Source organism: Equus quagga, unplaced genomic scaffold, assembly GCF_021613505.1.
Source record: "Equus quagga isolate Etosha38 unplaced genomic scaffold, UCLA_HA_Equagga_1.0 153_RagTag, whole genome shotgun sequence".
Classification (NCBI taxonomy): domain Eukaryota; kingdom Metazoa; phylum Chordata; class Mammalia; order Perissodactyla; family Equidae; genus Equus; species Equus quagga.
Window position 1 is genome coordinate 5,495,469 of NW_025796915.1, and position 14,526 is coordinate 5,509,994.

General features: G+C 37.0%; 1 protein-coding gene across 2 annotated transcripts in view; it reads right to left on the minus strand.

Moving 5' to 3' along the window:
• Window positions 1-14,526, minus strand: part of LOC124233040 (leucine-rich repeat-containing protein 49) — a 137,092-nt gene that overhangs the window by 89,045 nt on the left and 33,521 nt on the right. For both annotated transcript variants that reach the window (XM_046650057.1, XM_046650058.1), the window contains one exon: window positions 8,675-8,736. In XM_046650057.1, coding sequence (XP_046506013.1) covers window positions 8,675-8,736 — 62 coding nt within the window. The remainder of the gene's footprint in view (window positions 1-8,674; window positions 8,737-14,526) is intronic.

Sequence of the window (14,526 nt, forward strand, 5' to 3'; positions counted from 1 at the left end):
TAAATCAGAAGAAAATCTCCAATGTCTTTGATAATATTGCCACTTGACAAGAGTACGTGGTATAATGGTGTTAATATCTCCAATGTCTTTGATAATATTGCCACTTGACAAGAGTATGTGGTATAATGGTGTTAATATTCCATCTATATAGTCAGTAATCTGTCTAGCATGAAATCAACAAACACTTAAAACTAACAGAAATAAAAAGTCATTTTGACTGCAACACAAAAATAAAAGTCAGAGAAAAATCAACTAAACTGTGTAATCCTTAGCTTAGTAGAAAAATTCAAACAAGACTTTCTATTAGAATGCAAAGTATTACAAATAGCACAGTCATCTAACAAACTGAATGTCCTAAAAACAAGGAATAAAAGAATCAGTCCACTTTAAACATTTTTATGTTTTACAATATTTTTAAATAATTTCTACTTTTGATCTATAAAAAGAAAAGTCACCTATAATAATATTAAAATAAGGATACAACGGAAAATTATACATAAAAATTACTTAGTAAAAATTTTATGTTTTAAGTAAAATAAGTTTAGATCCAATAATTATGTCAACTCTGAGCACGATAAAACAAATTTAACTTACCTCAAAGTCTGTTTTTCTGAAGTGGGAGAACAAATCTGTCAATAGTTGTGGACGTTTCACCTATTTCTTTCTGAACGAATTCAAAAGCTGGAGCTCGGCTTGCCCATCAGATGCTAGGTAACTATGCCCTAGCACGCTGTGGGAGTTTTGCTCAGGGCTAAGAAATAAAAGAGCAATGGATGGAAAAGAAGCCCCTATTTTTAGAACTCATTTTTGTAGGTCCTCTTTAGATGAGGTGCATAACATTTAGGAAAATACAATTAAATGTTTATCTGAAGGTGAATCATATGTCAGCCATTAGGCAAACACCTCAAGAGGAGTTAAGTAGCTAAATGGGTACCGATAATGAAATTTTCTCAACAAATATGTAGTCGTTTCTTAAATTGAAAATTTTTCTCAGTAGGTGGTCAGAAAAGATCTCTCAATAGTTGATGTCTTCTGCTTTATTCAATTAGTAAGAAGGTTCACACATTACTGGTTGTTAACTTGAGCCACAGAGGAAAAAACTGAAAGCATTCTACCAGTTTGCTGGATACTAGAACTAAGGAAAATTAATTTCCTTCAAGCCAAAATGACCTAATGACACGTCCAATCCTGGAAAGTACAAGAGTAAAGCCCTATACCTCAACTGTAGGAACACTTTACGTAACCACCTGAGTTCATGACAAATACCGGTACATTCTGAAGGTCAGTGAAGTAATTTCCTCCTTAAAATATCAACCAGTACTAAAAGAGACCACTGCAGGGCAGTGTGAGTCTCTCTGCTTTTCCTAAATAGGAACAGGTTCTTCTCTGAATATATAATTCATACAGGGTAACTTACCATGTTATAGCTTGAGAAAAATGCAAAGAGAATGACTTCCTGATAAAGGTAAAATTATGAACCACTTTCAGTAAAATTTTGAAAGTAGGCAGGAGGATATAATGAAGGAAAAGTCACAGCCCACAGCCTGCAGTTCAGTGACCTTTAGGGATACTGTAATTACTAAAAGAGGTCAATAGACAACGTGTAGCAGCATTCTTTCCTCAAAAAAGAAAATGGAAACCTAGCTTAAAATTTTAAATGACATCATAAAATAAGAAAGCAGAGTCCAAATAGCATGCCTCATTAAGGGGAGGAAGGAGATATGAGAGGTCCACACTGGCAAAGAGGAATATTTTATCCCTGACATTGTTTAGGATTTCCAGTGTAAGGTGATAATAAAAGGCAAAATTATTTTTAGTCAGTTTTATTATTGTTTTTAAATGCTTTACTGATACCACAGCTCTTTACTGTCTATACCCTGGGGCAGCCCACTCCCACCACCCTACCCTTGAATACCACTGTCCAACAGGAAGTCTCAGTTTCTATAGATTTTTCTCACATCTAGAAGTTCTGGGCAAGATCCTTGCTGAAAAATCAATAGATTGACCTGGAAGTCAGAAACCACTACCAAGAGAACTTCCATCTCTTAAGCCTTTAAACCTTACATGTCTGGGTATTAAACATGGTCCAAATGACTTAGCAATGACCTGACAGAGGACCCACCAAAACAAGTTCTTAGACCGCACAGAAAAATCTTTCTGTTTGAGGGACTAAATTCTCCTTGAAAAATTTTTTCATACAATAGTAGTATTTTTACTGAGAGCATATACACGCTAGGTGCCGGAGAGACCACAGTGAGCAAAGTAAACACATTCCTCTGCCTTTGTCAAGTTTACAGTCCAGCGGGGAGAACAATTTAAAACAAAAGCACAAGAAACTACGACCACTGCAATAACAGTGGAAATACAGGAAGCTATGAAAGCATGTATCAAGACCCCACAGTATTTTTCAAACCTCTTTTAACCCAATCCATAGTGAGAAATATATATTTACACTGTAACCCAGTTCCCACATACCTATAGTAAAATGATACACACACACTCACAAATGCATGCATAGATACATCCATACACAGTTAGAACTGGAAAATTTTCGTGAAACAATATTTGCCCTTACAACACGTGACAAACTCTGATATTTTCTATTCTATTTTTATTTTCCTGGTCTTGAACCACTAAATTGATTTTAGGATCCCTGTATGGGTTTAACTGAAAGTCTGAAAAAACACATACCATGGTATTTTCAAGTCAGCTGCATCATTTGCTAGAGATACAAATTCCTGAGCCCCAGGTAAAACTACGGAATTAGAATTCATGGAAGATGGGTCCCAGAAAGCTGCATTTTAGCAGACTCTCCAGATGATTCCTAGGCATATTCAAGCTTGAGAACCCTTGGTGTCATTTAATCTGAGATCTAAAGGATGCTCAGGAGTTATTCAGACAAAGAGGATAGAAAAATGCTACTGTGAGAAGTCACGGTAGATACAAAGATTGAGTGGGCAAGGGCGAGCATGAGATGTTTAAGGAAGTTCAGTGGAACATGAGTCTAGGGCACTGTGGGAAGGCAATGAGGATAGAGAGGCAAGCATGGCTCTTTCTGCAAACTCCCTCTTCTAGTCTGTTCTACACCACCTCAAGAATAACAGATGAGTATTCAGCCTTAAAAAGGGAAGAAATTTTTACACATGCTACAACATGGATGAACTTTGAGGACATTACACCAAGTGAAATGAGTCAGTCACAGAAAGAAAAATACTGTATGATTCCATTTATCTGAGGTACTTAGAACAGTCAAATTCATTGAGACAGACAAGAATGGTAGTGGCAAGGGGCTTGGGGGAGGGAGGAATGTGAACTTGTAGTTTAATGGGTATAGAGTTTCAGTTTTGCAAGATGAAAAGAGTTCTGGAGAGACAGCACAGCACGGTGAATATATTTAACTCTGCTACACTATATACTTAAAAATAGTTAAGATGGAACATTTATGTGTATTTTACCACAATTAAAAAAAAAGAAGCCAACAGTCCTGGGCTGGTATCTGACCTTGACCAGTACAGATCTTCCTCGACTTATGATGGGGTTACATCCTGATAAACCTACCATAAGTTGAAAATATCATGTTGAAAATGCATTTAATACACCTAACCTAGTGAACATTATAGCTTAGCCTAGCTTACCTTAAACGTGCTCCGAACACTTACATTTGCCTACAGTTGGGCAAAATGATCTAACACAAAGCCTATTTTATAATAAAGTGTTGAATATCTCATGTAGTTTATTGGATACTGTACTGAAAGTGACGAACAGAATGGTTGTATGGGGACAGAATGGCTGTAAGCATATCAGTTGTTTACCCTGGTGCTCGCATGGCTGACTGGGAGCAGCAGCTCGCTGCCATTACCCAGCATCATGAGAGAGAATCGTATCAGATATTACTAGCCAAATTCAAAGTATGGTTTCTACTGAATGTGTATTGCTTTTGCACCATCCTAAAGTCAAAAAATCCTAAGTTGAACCATTGTAAGTCAAGGAGCATCTGTATTTGACTACTTTCCCAATGATACTGAATTCCTCTCAGTTCTCAAAGCGATAGCAACCATTCCCTTTTAGGCAATCAAGGCACTAGAAGTATAAACTCTTCTTCCTTTCTGTTCCTAAAAAAAAAAAATCCTTGTAAAAACTTTCTATGTTGGAGAGTTAAAGAAGAGGGAAACTGGAGAGAAGAATCAATTGCAACTTAACCTTGTAATAAATAGCAGAACTCTGCAACTGTCTCAGTGTAGAAGAGATGAAACTGATGAAACACCCCAGTTTTTGGTTACAGATCATAAACTACCTCCTGAGGGTAGCACATATTTATTCTTGACAAATATTTTTGTTTACAAAGCTTTTCCTTGTGAAAGGAAATTTTACATAAAACAGTAATCTCTAAGTTAGCAAATACTCTCATTTGGGGATTCCATAACTCAGTGGTTCCCAAATCTAGCATCAAGTTGTACATAATAATCCTCTGAGAAGCCTTAAAAAAATACAGATCCATGGCCCCATCCCAAATCTACTGAAGAAGACCACCCAGCAGTGAACCAGGGACTATGCATTTTCAAAGCTTCCAAGGATATTTTTTTTGTAGGCATTCAATAAATATTTGTTTAATGAATTGCTGAATGCATTAGTTATGCTACATGTTAGGCACTATGGATTATTATAGTGGAGAACAAGACATAATTTTTCCCCTCAAAGAGCCCACCATTCGATGGCATGGCTGGTGGGCAGGGCAGGTAAGCAGACGGGCATTGTGAGAATAACTAATTTTAGAGAGCACTCATTATGTCCCAAGTGCTGCTCAACTCTCTTCATGAATTCTATCAGTTAATCTTTATCAAAGCTTCCAAGGACATTTTTATGTGTAGCCTATTTGGGGAAATCACTCAACGGAAGGACAGTTATGGGAACGGCTGCCTGAGCACACGCTCTTTCCTCTCTTCACCCTCTCAAAATCTCTTTGAATGACTGAACATAAGAGTACAAAAATATCCCTAGCAGTAGTAGAAAGCCAGGGGGAGTTCTATCAGGAGACCAAAACACTAAGGAATTTCTGGAAGATATAAAGCAGATGGAATCAGTAAAACTGCAAATTGCTGAAGAGCCTGACATGAACGGATCATTACATTGTAAGTAAGTATTGCCGGCAGAACCACAGAATGTTGCCTAGATCAGAGGCAGCAAGTGTTGACAGCAGATGTGGCTCGGTTGCCCAGCAATTATTGAAGGTTTGGTAACAATTTGCCAGCGTCTCACTCTCAGAGCGGCTGACTCCTGAACTGTCCCTAGGTCGAAAACAATGAGAGAAGAAGGGCAGTGCTCTGGGTAAGTTCTGGCAGCCAAGATGAAAAAGGAGCTCCTGTTCCTAGAGGCAAGTTTCTTGTGCACATCCTAAAGGAAAGTCCAAACAGGTGGACATCCTCCTCGCTCCCTACCCTACATCCTCTGCAGACAGAGATCCTGTACTCATAATTCGCATTCATAGTGACTTTTTAAATTTATCTTGAGGAAACAAATCCACCTAGACGCTCATAAATATGAACTGCCACTCACAAATCATAGAAATAAGGAAACAAAGAAAGAGCATTTTTGTTTCTTTGTTTTGTTTAGAGAATATAGGTATTAACTTCAAGAGGGAAAAGTAATTTCTAGAAATCAAAAAACTTCATCTCATTCATAAAATAAGAATAAGCCATTAGAAAAAAATACAATCAGACTACTTAGAAATTAAGATCATGAGAGCCAAGAAAAACAACCAAATCAACCAGATGAATAGTACCTCGGAAGAAGAGGTGAATAACGGAATGAACACGTCTGAAGAACGAATCAGATATAACTGATCCCCTTGATTAAGCACAGTACATTTCTCTCAGGGTGATCATCATAAAGAGTACTTTGGCAGGCCCCTCCAGCATTCTGTGAGCTGGAGGAGGGCCCAGGGTTAGAATGGGGGAAAGGGGAGGGGGAGGGCAAAGATCTCACTGCACGTCCCCAGAGGGTGGACCTAGAGAGTCCACGCTGAGCCCTCTGCATCAGCTCTGCTCAGGTTGTGCCTCTACCTGGAATGACCAAGTATCCTTCACATACGAAGGCCTACTCTCCACTTAGAGCTCAGCTCACATACCATCTCCCTCTGGAAAGGCTTTCTTCACTTCCCTTCCCCAGGATGACTTACATTTTCTAATATTCTGGCATTTCACCACAACTAAGTTTAACTCGCTGTATTATCATTACTTATTTGTGTCTCTGTCTTCTTCATGCTCTGAGGGATATTTAACCAGAAGCACTGGTTCTATTCAGATACACAGTCATGCTTACGTGTCATTCATTCTCTAAATATATCTTGCATGCTTACTGGTAGAACTAAATGCACTGTTCTAGTATCTGCAGGAAAACATACAAAAAGAGTTCTGTCCACAAAGCTCACCATTAAATATAGGTACCTCTTCATCTCATGTTGGAATTCTATGAATTGAATAGAGTGCCATCACATTTTGGAACTTTCTGAATTTCCACCAGGTACCTAATAGTTTATGCAAATGGACCTCTAAGAATCCAAGAACTTGGTCAAAACTTAGGAAGCCCTAGTGCATAACAGTCAATACATTTTGCCTCCCCCAAAAGGATATACAGTTGGATATTTTCATTTGCTGAATCCTATCTGAGAGTTTTCTAGGGGGAGTCCAGCTTTATACTGCTGTTTCTGCACTTCTTGACCTCTGTTACTTCTAGGTCACTAAACTGTAAAACCAGGCAACTCTATTATGCCAGGACCATAGCAGGGCACTCAGGCCCTGAAAAGATACTATAGTTATCACTACAGGTATCTGATAGCTCAGCCATCTGAGACATGTGTGTCTTCAGTCAAGTTCGCAGAAACATTTTCCGCTCTCTCCAATGCTCCCCACCTCAGACCTAATATATTCTCTACACCATCTCCTGGACCACAAGCATCAAGAGAAAGAAAGCAGAAAATGTATTTAGCCTCAAAAGCAGACCAGCTGGAAGCACAAGAGGAAGGCAAAGGGCTAAGCCTATGTAGAAACACAGAGACAGCAATTAGTACGAAAATGAAAGCCCTGAGGTTGTTGACTCACACATCTCAATTTCTTGAGAAATCATGCTCTTTAGAGAAAGTTATAAACATTAATCTCATTAATCCTATCTTTATTTGGTTGGGTGGGTGAAACTCTTTTCCAGGTTGCGAAGAAAATTCCCTACACAGAAGCAATTATAAACAATTCCTTGCAGAGGCAGGAGTTCAGAAATCCAGGTATCCTGGGAATCTGGGAACATCATAACCCCTATACACTCAAATTTATGTCTGTCTTTAAATGACTCCTCATAAACAAGACAGGAAGAGAAAGTACTGAGGTCCACGATAGGCTGAGGGAATCTAAGGGTTTTCAGCACCTAAACAGCTAACACTGTGAGACATGAGAAACAACATATTGTGAGAAAGAGAAACTATCTTCTCAAAACAGTTGCTAATGGTTTTTAGGAAGAAATTCCCTAAAGAATATTGAGTAACCCTTCCACTGTCATTGAAAAGAAATCCTACCTCCCCAACAAGATAGAGAAGCAGCTGGAACAGCATTCAACATAAACTGAAAAGAATGTGAAAAGTCTTTCAGAAAACTTTAATATTTTTTTCACAGAAGAGAAAATAGACTAAGTGTATTTTCTTTGAAATAATGCCGATATGCAAAGCTTACCACCTGGATTTAATCTCCAACTTTTAGAGATATAGTACAGGGATACAGGGCTAACACTTAAGTCTGATGGAGGAGGAAAAGATGCAAACAGAAAATGCACAAAAAGTAAACTGGCTTTTAATAAACAAAAGCGCAGGCCTGGAGTTCAGGAAGAGATGTGCTCTAGACTCTTTTATACTTAATTCTTACACTGTTATAAAAGTAGGTTCAAAGAACAGCCTTGAAGTGAAACTGAAGAACTGAGGGGTAGTTATAAAGCCTAGTTCAAATTAAGTGGCCGGGGGAAGGAGGAGAAGCAAAGAATTAAGGAACGAATAGAGGTCCTTTTGCATTGAAAAGTCTGACTGCTTGTCTCAGCTCCAGTTCTGAAATCTTCCAGGTTGACACTGAATGAGAGCATTACAATATAAAGGAAGATATACTTCAAATCTTTGAAAAATAAAATTCATTTATTTATATATTCTGTATACAGTCTCTTAGCAGCATTAATTCTAAGTAGGGATCCCAGGTTACAAGTTATAATCTAATTACCAAGTGGCTCAATGACAAATGTAGCCTGCTATATCAAAATTGCTTAGTAGCTCTACAGATTGTAGATGATAATTTATGAAGAAATTCTAATTTAACTGATTAGTGCAGTAAGTGTCACACAAAGGACAGCAAAACATATGTTGACATTTCCACATACACATGCTTTACTAAAGAGCAATTAAACAATTGTATAACTAAGCAAAAAGCACATACCATACAAATTTCATCATTTTAGCATTAGAGGCACTAATACACACCAGAGCTCTGTTTTTCCACAAAAAACTCTGTCATAGATGGCCCTATCATTTTCCAATTTAAAATCTTACATACCAACAAAATTCTCCAAGGCACTTATAATCTTAACTTAAAGCACCAGAACCCACACCATCAAGTTATTAATAAACGGCAAGTTGGGAGTTTCCACTTACGTAGATATATTGTTGAAGCTGAGAAACAGACGTTGGAGGCAGGGCAAATTATCCACATCTCTCTAGAAGGAAACAGAAAGCAAAAATTGAATCAGCTGAAAGAAAAAAAATATTGTACATGTCTTCTTGCTCAGCCGTTGAAATATATAGTCATTTCTATTTACTGCAACCTTGCTAGCCTACTGATTTCTACTGGACATTGAGCTCCATTTTTCTCCACTGCAGATTAAATGGGAGGGTTTCAGTGCATCGGCAGAACGAGCTGCACCACTGGCAAGGTAAAGAGCTCTGAAGAGAGCAGGAAGAGAGGCTGCTGCCAGCCTCTTTAAGCCTGCTTTTGGGAAAGAAGCCAAAATGCTACTTCAGCACTTCAACGGTAGCACAAATACAGTATGATCAAACATTTGTTAAAAATCACTTTTAAAAGGAAGCTGTTCAAATGCTTTAAACTGTAAATTTATGCAATTAGCTTTCCAAGCAGTACTGATAACTTTCACAGCTAGTTACCTCACTATTCTCAAACCCTTGGAAATATACCACTCGGTGTTCAATGAACCAATACACTGACAATTCCCCCATAAAAATGAAAGCAGATCACAGAGTCACTGAAGGGCACCTAAGGGCAATTTCCAATCTAAGCAAGAATCAGAGGTTCTTACAACTGGAAATCTACCCTGTTGTTTAGGTATAGCAATGCAAAGCAAGCCACTGCTGTTTAAATACAGCTACCCTTAGCAAATATTGAAACATTTTGGCCCAAATGATTAAAAAAAAAAATCACAAAATAAATACATACAAAGCTACCTAATTTCATCAAGGGAAAAGACAAATCTTCCGGAAAGTATGACATATACTGAAGTAACAGAATCTGAAAAGGAAGTGAAGTAATTACCTAGTCTCCAACCTCATTATTCTAATGAGAAAAAGTAAACAGTTAAGGTTGTTGCAGGCGCAGGGTGGGAGTGGGGTGGGAGGGTGCCCCAGGGTTACCTACTGTCCTAGGGGCAGAGACAGGACAAGATTCTAGTTATCCTGACTTTCAGTGTTCTGTCCGTTAAAATACTGCACACTGGTACTACTCACATAAAATGTTTTTCGTTTTTAAGGGCAATATCATTTACAATAACTCCCAGTTATATGAGTTTGAACAATGCTAATACAAGTATATACATTTTATATATTATTGTCACCAATATTTAAACCTAAATCAAAACTTGTATTACTGTTTCCACAAGTCATCATTTTCCTCCACCCTTTTCTTCATCCCTTTTAAAAATACCACTCCAAGACCCCTGAAAGAATTTAGGATGTGCAGTAAAATTACAAACAAACCCAGCTATTCCAAAAACGGTTCATTTATTTATTTTTAAAAGCTTGTTATACAAAGAAAATATAAAAGTGATAAAATTTGGCAGTCACTTCTCATTGGTTTTTGAGAGGGCACAGGAGAAATGAATCTGGCTTAGGACATTCTCGTATGTAGCTTCCCTTGTGTACCATTCTCCAGGCTTCTCTCAACCCCTTAGATCCTAAACACTGTAAAATGAATACAATTGCCAATGATCAAAACACTGGCTATGTATACCATTCATTTGGCATTACCACTATCAGGCTTACCCCTGAAAAACCTGTTCCACAGATGTGAGTTAGTGATATTTAAGTTTTTCAACCATGGTCAAGGAATAAGTCTGCAGAAAACAGGAAGGCAGCCAAATTCCCCTCAGGGAGTATTAGGCTCTATATGTTGGCAAACTTTTTGAATCATTTCTACCAGCTGCCTCTCTCTGATATTCCCAGAAATGAGAGGGAAGTGGGGTGGAGGAGGAGTGACGGACAAGTGGTAGAGCTCATTTTATTCCAGGGCCCTATTTTCCAAAGGAAATGGTAGCTTGCTTCCTATCTGGTCTCTAGAAATAAGAAGTCACAGCCAAATCGAAAGCCCTCTCTGTACTCTTGGGGACTCTCTTCTCCCACATTCCTCCTGGAATCTACTTGAGATATTTCTGGACACAAGCATTGTTTGCTGACATCCAACTGGGAGAAACTGAGAAGCGGTAGCCTGGATCTCCATTGAATCAAGGCATCTTAAAAAGAATTGTCCCTTTGAATTCCAGCCTGCCACCTTCAGAGACTACAGAAACCTTTCAAGACATAATTTTTTGCTATTAAAACATAAACTCACATTACATCAGGCTATAATTTGTGAGAAAAGGTTTTTTTAAAGTTTGTCTTATTAAATTATAACGTTTTGTATTTATCTTCATTTATGTAACAAAATTTTACCAGAAGTCTTTATCAAATTTTCAAAATCATAAACTGTCATTATCTGGCAGAGCCATAAAAAGATATTCACAACAAACTGAAAAAATAAAAATCAGAATTCAACTACATATGTTCCTATTACCACTTTAGTAGACACCCTTTCCAGAACTTTAAAAAGCAAAATAATTACCCACAATCATTTTTGCTCCAAAATTCATTTCTATAAGAAAATCATAAATTTTCTTTAATTCTTCTAGCAATTCTGAGATATACTTTGTAATGAAGTTCTGGCATTACAATAAACAAAAGAAAAACATATTTATCATATCATTTATCTATGCATGAGTTATTTACAGAAAAACAAAGACTTATTGAAAGCTACTAGAAGATGGCTCCTCTAACATGAAAGAGTAAACCAAAGATGGAGATATGTAAGATCCAGGAAGTAGATTCACCGTCAGAGGGAGGCAACAACAAATCCAAGAATAACATCTCCATAGCAGGCCTGAGAGTAACCAGTCTATGTGAGAGACAGAGGACAGAGGGTCTAGAAAGGGCATCTCCAAGCGCAGGAAATGAAACAGATAGATTACCTGACATCTTTGCCCATATGAAGAGAAATTTTACAGTTCTGTTGGGGAGTTTGGACATTAATTAATGGTAAATTGAACCTTCAATTAATGGGGGGAAATGAGACAGTCATTAATGCCAGAAAAGAAAAGTTGAATACCATGGTCCAATATTCACTTTGAAAAGCTCATCTTGCTATGCCAGACAATCCTAATCTACGATCTCATAAATTCATCCATCTGAATCAAGCCTCTGCACTGAAAGACCCACCTTAAACCAGACCCCAAAGAAATCTCAAAAATAAATATCCTTCCTTTTCCCTCAAAGACATTACTAAGACTATGTCAAGGCAGTGTGTTCTTCTTGCCAGTAATAATCTCAGCTTTTTTTTTTTTTTTTAAAGATTTTATTTTTTCCTTTTTCTCCCCAAAGCCCCCCAGTACATAGTTGTATATTCTTCGTTGTGGGTCCTTCTAGTTGTAGCATGTGGGATGCTGCCTCAGCGCGGTTTGATGAGCAGTGCCATGTCCGTGCCCAGGATTCGAACCAACGAAACACTGGGCCGCCTGCAGCGGAGTGCACAGACTTAACCACTCAGCCACGGGGCCAGCCCCTAATCTCAGCTTTTTTTAATCAGCTGGTGGTATTTTGGGGGAGCTAGCATTTGATAATCTGCTTATCCAAAAAGTACAATATAATTATTTTATAATGATGGGGAAAGGAGAATTGGGGGTTTAAGGGTAATGCAAGAAAGCTAAAGCCTCATAGCTTTGAGAAAAAGTCAGCACATTTATTTCACTGTCAAGCGTTAAACCCTCCCGACGAGACTTCTCCTGAAGTAACTGTTTCACAGGCAGAGAAACCACTGCAAAGAAGCATTAATGTTAACATATCTAAGATGAGAAAAAAAGATGAAAGAAATTATTTACATATAGGAGAATATTTATAGCTCATCTGTTAGCAATCTGCTCATAGTCTCAAATTAATTATATTTAGCAAAACACAATTCTGAGAATCACATTTAAAACATTTTGTGAAGTAAGATTGAAAACCATTTTATCTATTTTTAAATGTAATTCTTTAAAAATAGGGAAATAAAACTACTCACTACAAGAGTATTGAGAGGATTATAATTCTTTTTCAAAAGAATACTGACTTGCCATTTGGGAAACATGCTGTCCTACTCTGTTCAGATACAGTTTTCCATATTCCTAAACTTCACAAAAGAATGAAATGAGTCAGCAACCTGACCATGTGTGAAACATCTACCACTGGAGCTATTTTTAGAGCAGCCTCCTGCAGAGGAATAAGGCAGAAGAGGTGAAGAGGCAGAGGCTTTGGCATGCATCAAGCAGGACAAAGATGACGAGAATAAAATCATAGCTACTCCCATTGTCAGCTGTGCTGTCATATAAAAAAGTCAGAGTAAAAATATAGAAGGGTAATTATTTTAATTTTGAGAACTAGAAACAGATTTATTAACAAAGTATTGAGTAATTTTGAAAAAAACAAAGAAAAAAGTACTCCTTTTTATAAAAAGGTTTATTAAATTAATTCCAAAATAACTACTTGCTATAGTCATCACTTTGTGACACAGACATGTATTAAATGAGGAATAGCATGTGTAAGCCATCATATCAACAACTCTAGTTGGACATTTAAATGTCAATGAAAAAAGTCCTTATCTGGCTTTGTTACCCAAAGGCATTAATATGCATATCTGCTTTTTATATTTGCTCACTACCCATTACATGGAAACAGCTATCAGTCACTAGCTGCAAGCTACTCTTCCAGTCTGATTTTCTTCCACATACTGTTACAATCCTCCACAAAAAAGAAAATAAAAGGGAACTAAAAACCACACTACTAAGCAAGCACTAATACTCTAACTACAGAGATTTCCAGTCTTTACAATCTAGGTTAGCTAGATTTAAATGCCATCAGGAAAAAAGAGAATAAGCGTCAATTTCATAATCATAGGCCTCTCCTCACCTGAATCTGCAGTTCAAATTTACACTGCATGCATGATCTAACAAGATTCCTCAGAAAAAATGATCTTTGGCATTCATGCCCCTAACACTCCTGGTAAAATTCTCTGGAAAGACACAAACTGAACGCAGGCTTTACAGCATTATAGCTATCCCAAACTACTAACCGTTGAAGAAAAGAATAGCATGAGCAAGAGTCAGCAGAAACTTCAGGTAGCAAATGTAGAACTGCCAAAAAATTAAGAAAATACAATAATTTGATAAAGACTATGGAATAGCTATGCTTAAAATTATTAGAGGAATAAAAGAAACCAAAACATAAGAAAAAAATACAATAGTATAAAGAAAGAAACCTGGGCATTTATGAAAAAAAATCCATGCAGAACTTCTAGAAGCCAAAAATTATGGTCATTATTAAAAACTCAATGGATGGCCTGAAAATGAGATTAAACAAAACTAAGGAGTGAGTTAGTGAACTGGAAGATGGCAATAAAGAAGTAAAAAGAATGCAGAAATATAGCAGAGAGAAATAAGAATGATGAAATTTTAAGAAACAAAGGCTAGAAGAAGAAGGTCCATACTATACCTAGTAGGTGTTTAAGGAGTAGAAAGAGAAGAAATGGGAGGAGGCAATGTTTGAAAATATAAAGACTCAGAATGTTCCCATAATTAATAAAAGATATGAGCCTGCAGATTCAGGAAACATAAATATTAGGTATGCTAATAAAATTACCATATTTAATCAAATCTGATAGCATCTTACAATTATTTTATGCAACACTTGGTGAAAATAAACTTATGATTAACCAACAATAAAATAATCTATCACTTAGAATTTTTATTTCATTATTACCAAAAGAGCTCTTTTAGATTTACTTAACCATATTTTTTTTACCAAATATCATTCTTATGCATACATACAAAGTAAATTAAATAAAATAAATTTATCAAATAAGTGAATTCTCAAAATATCTCCACTTACTGTAAAGCTAGAGTAGTTCAACAGCACAGTTTGGCATAATGGTAGACAAA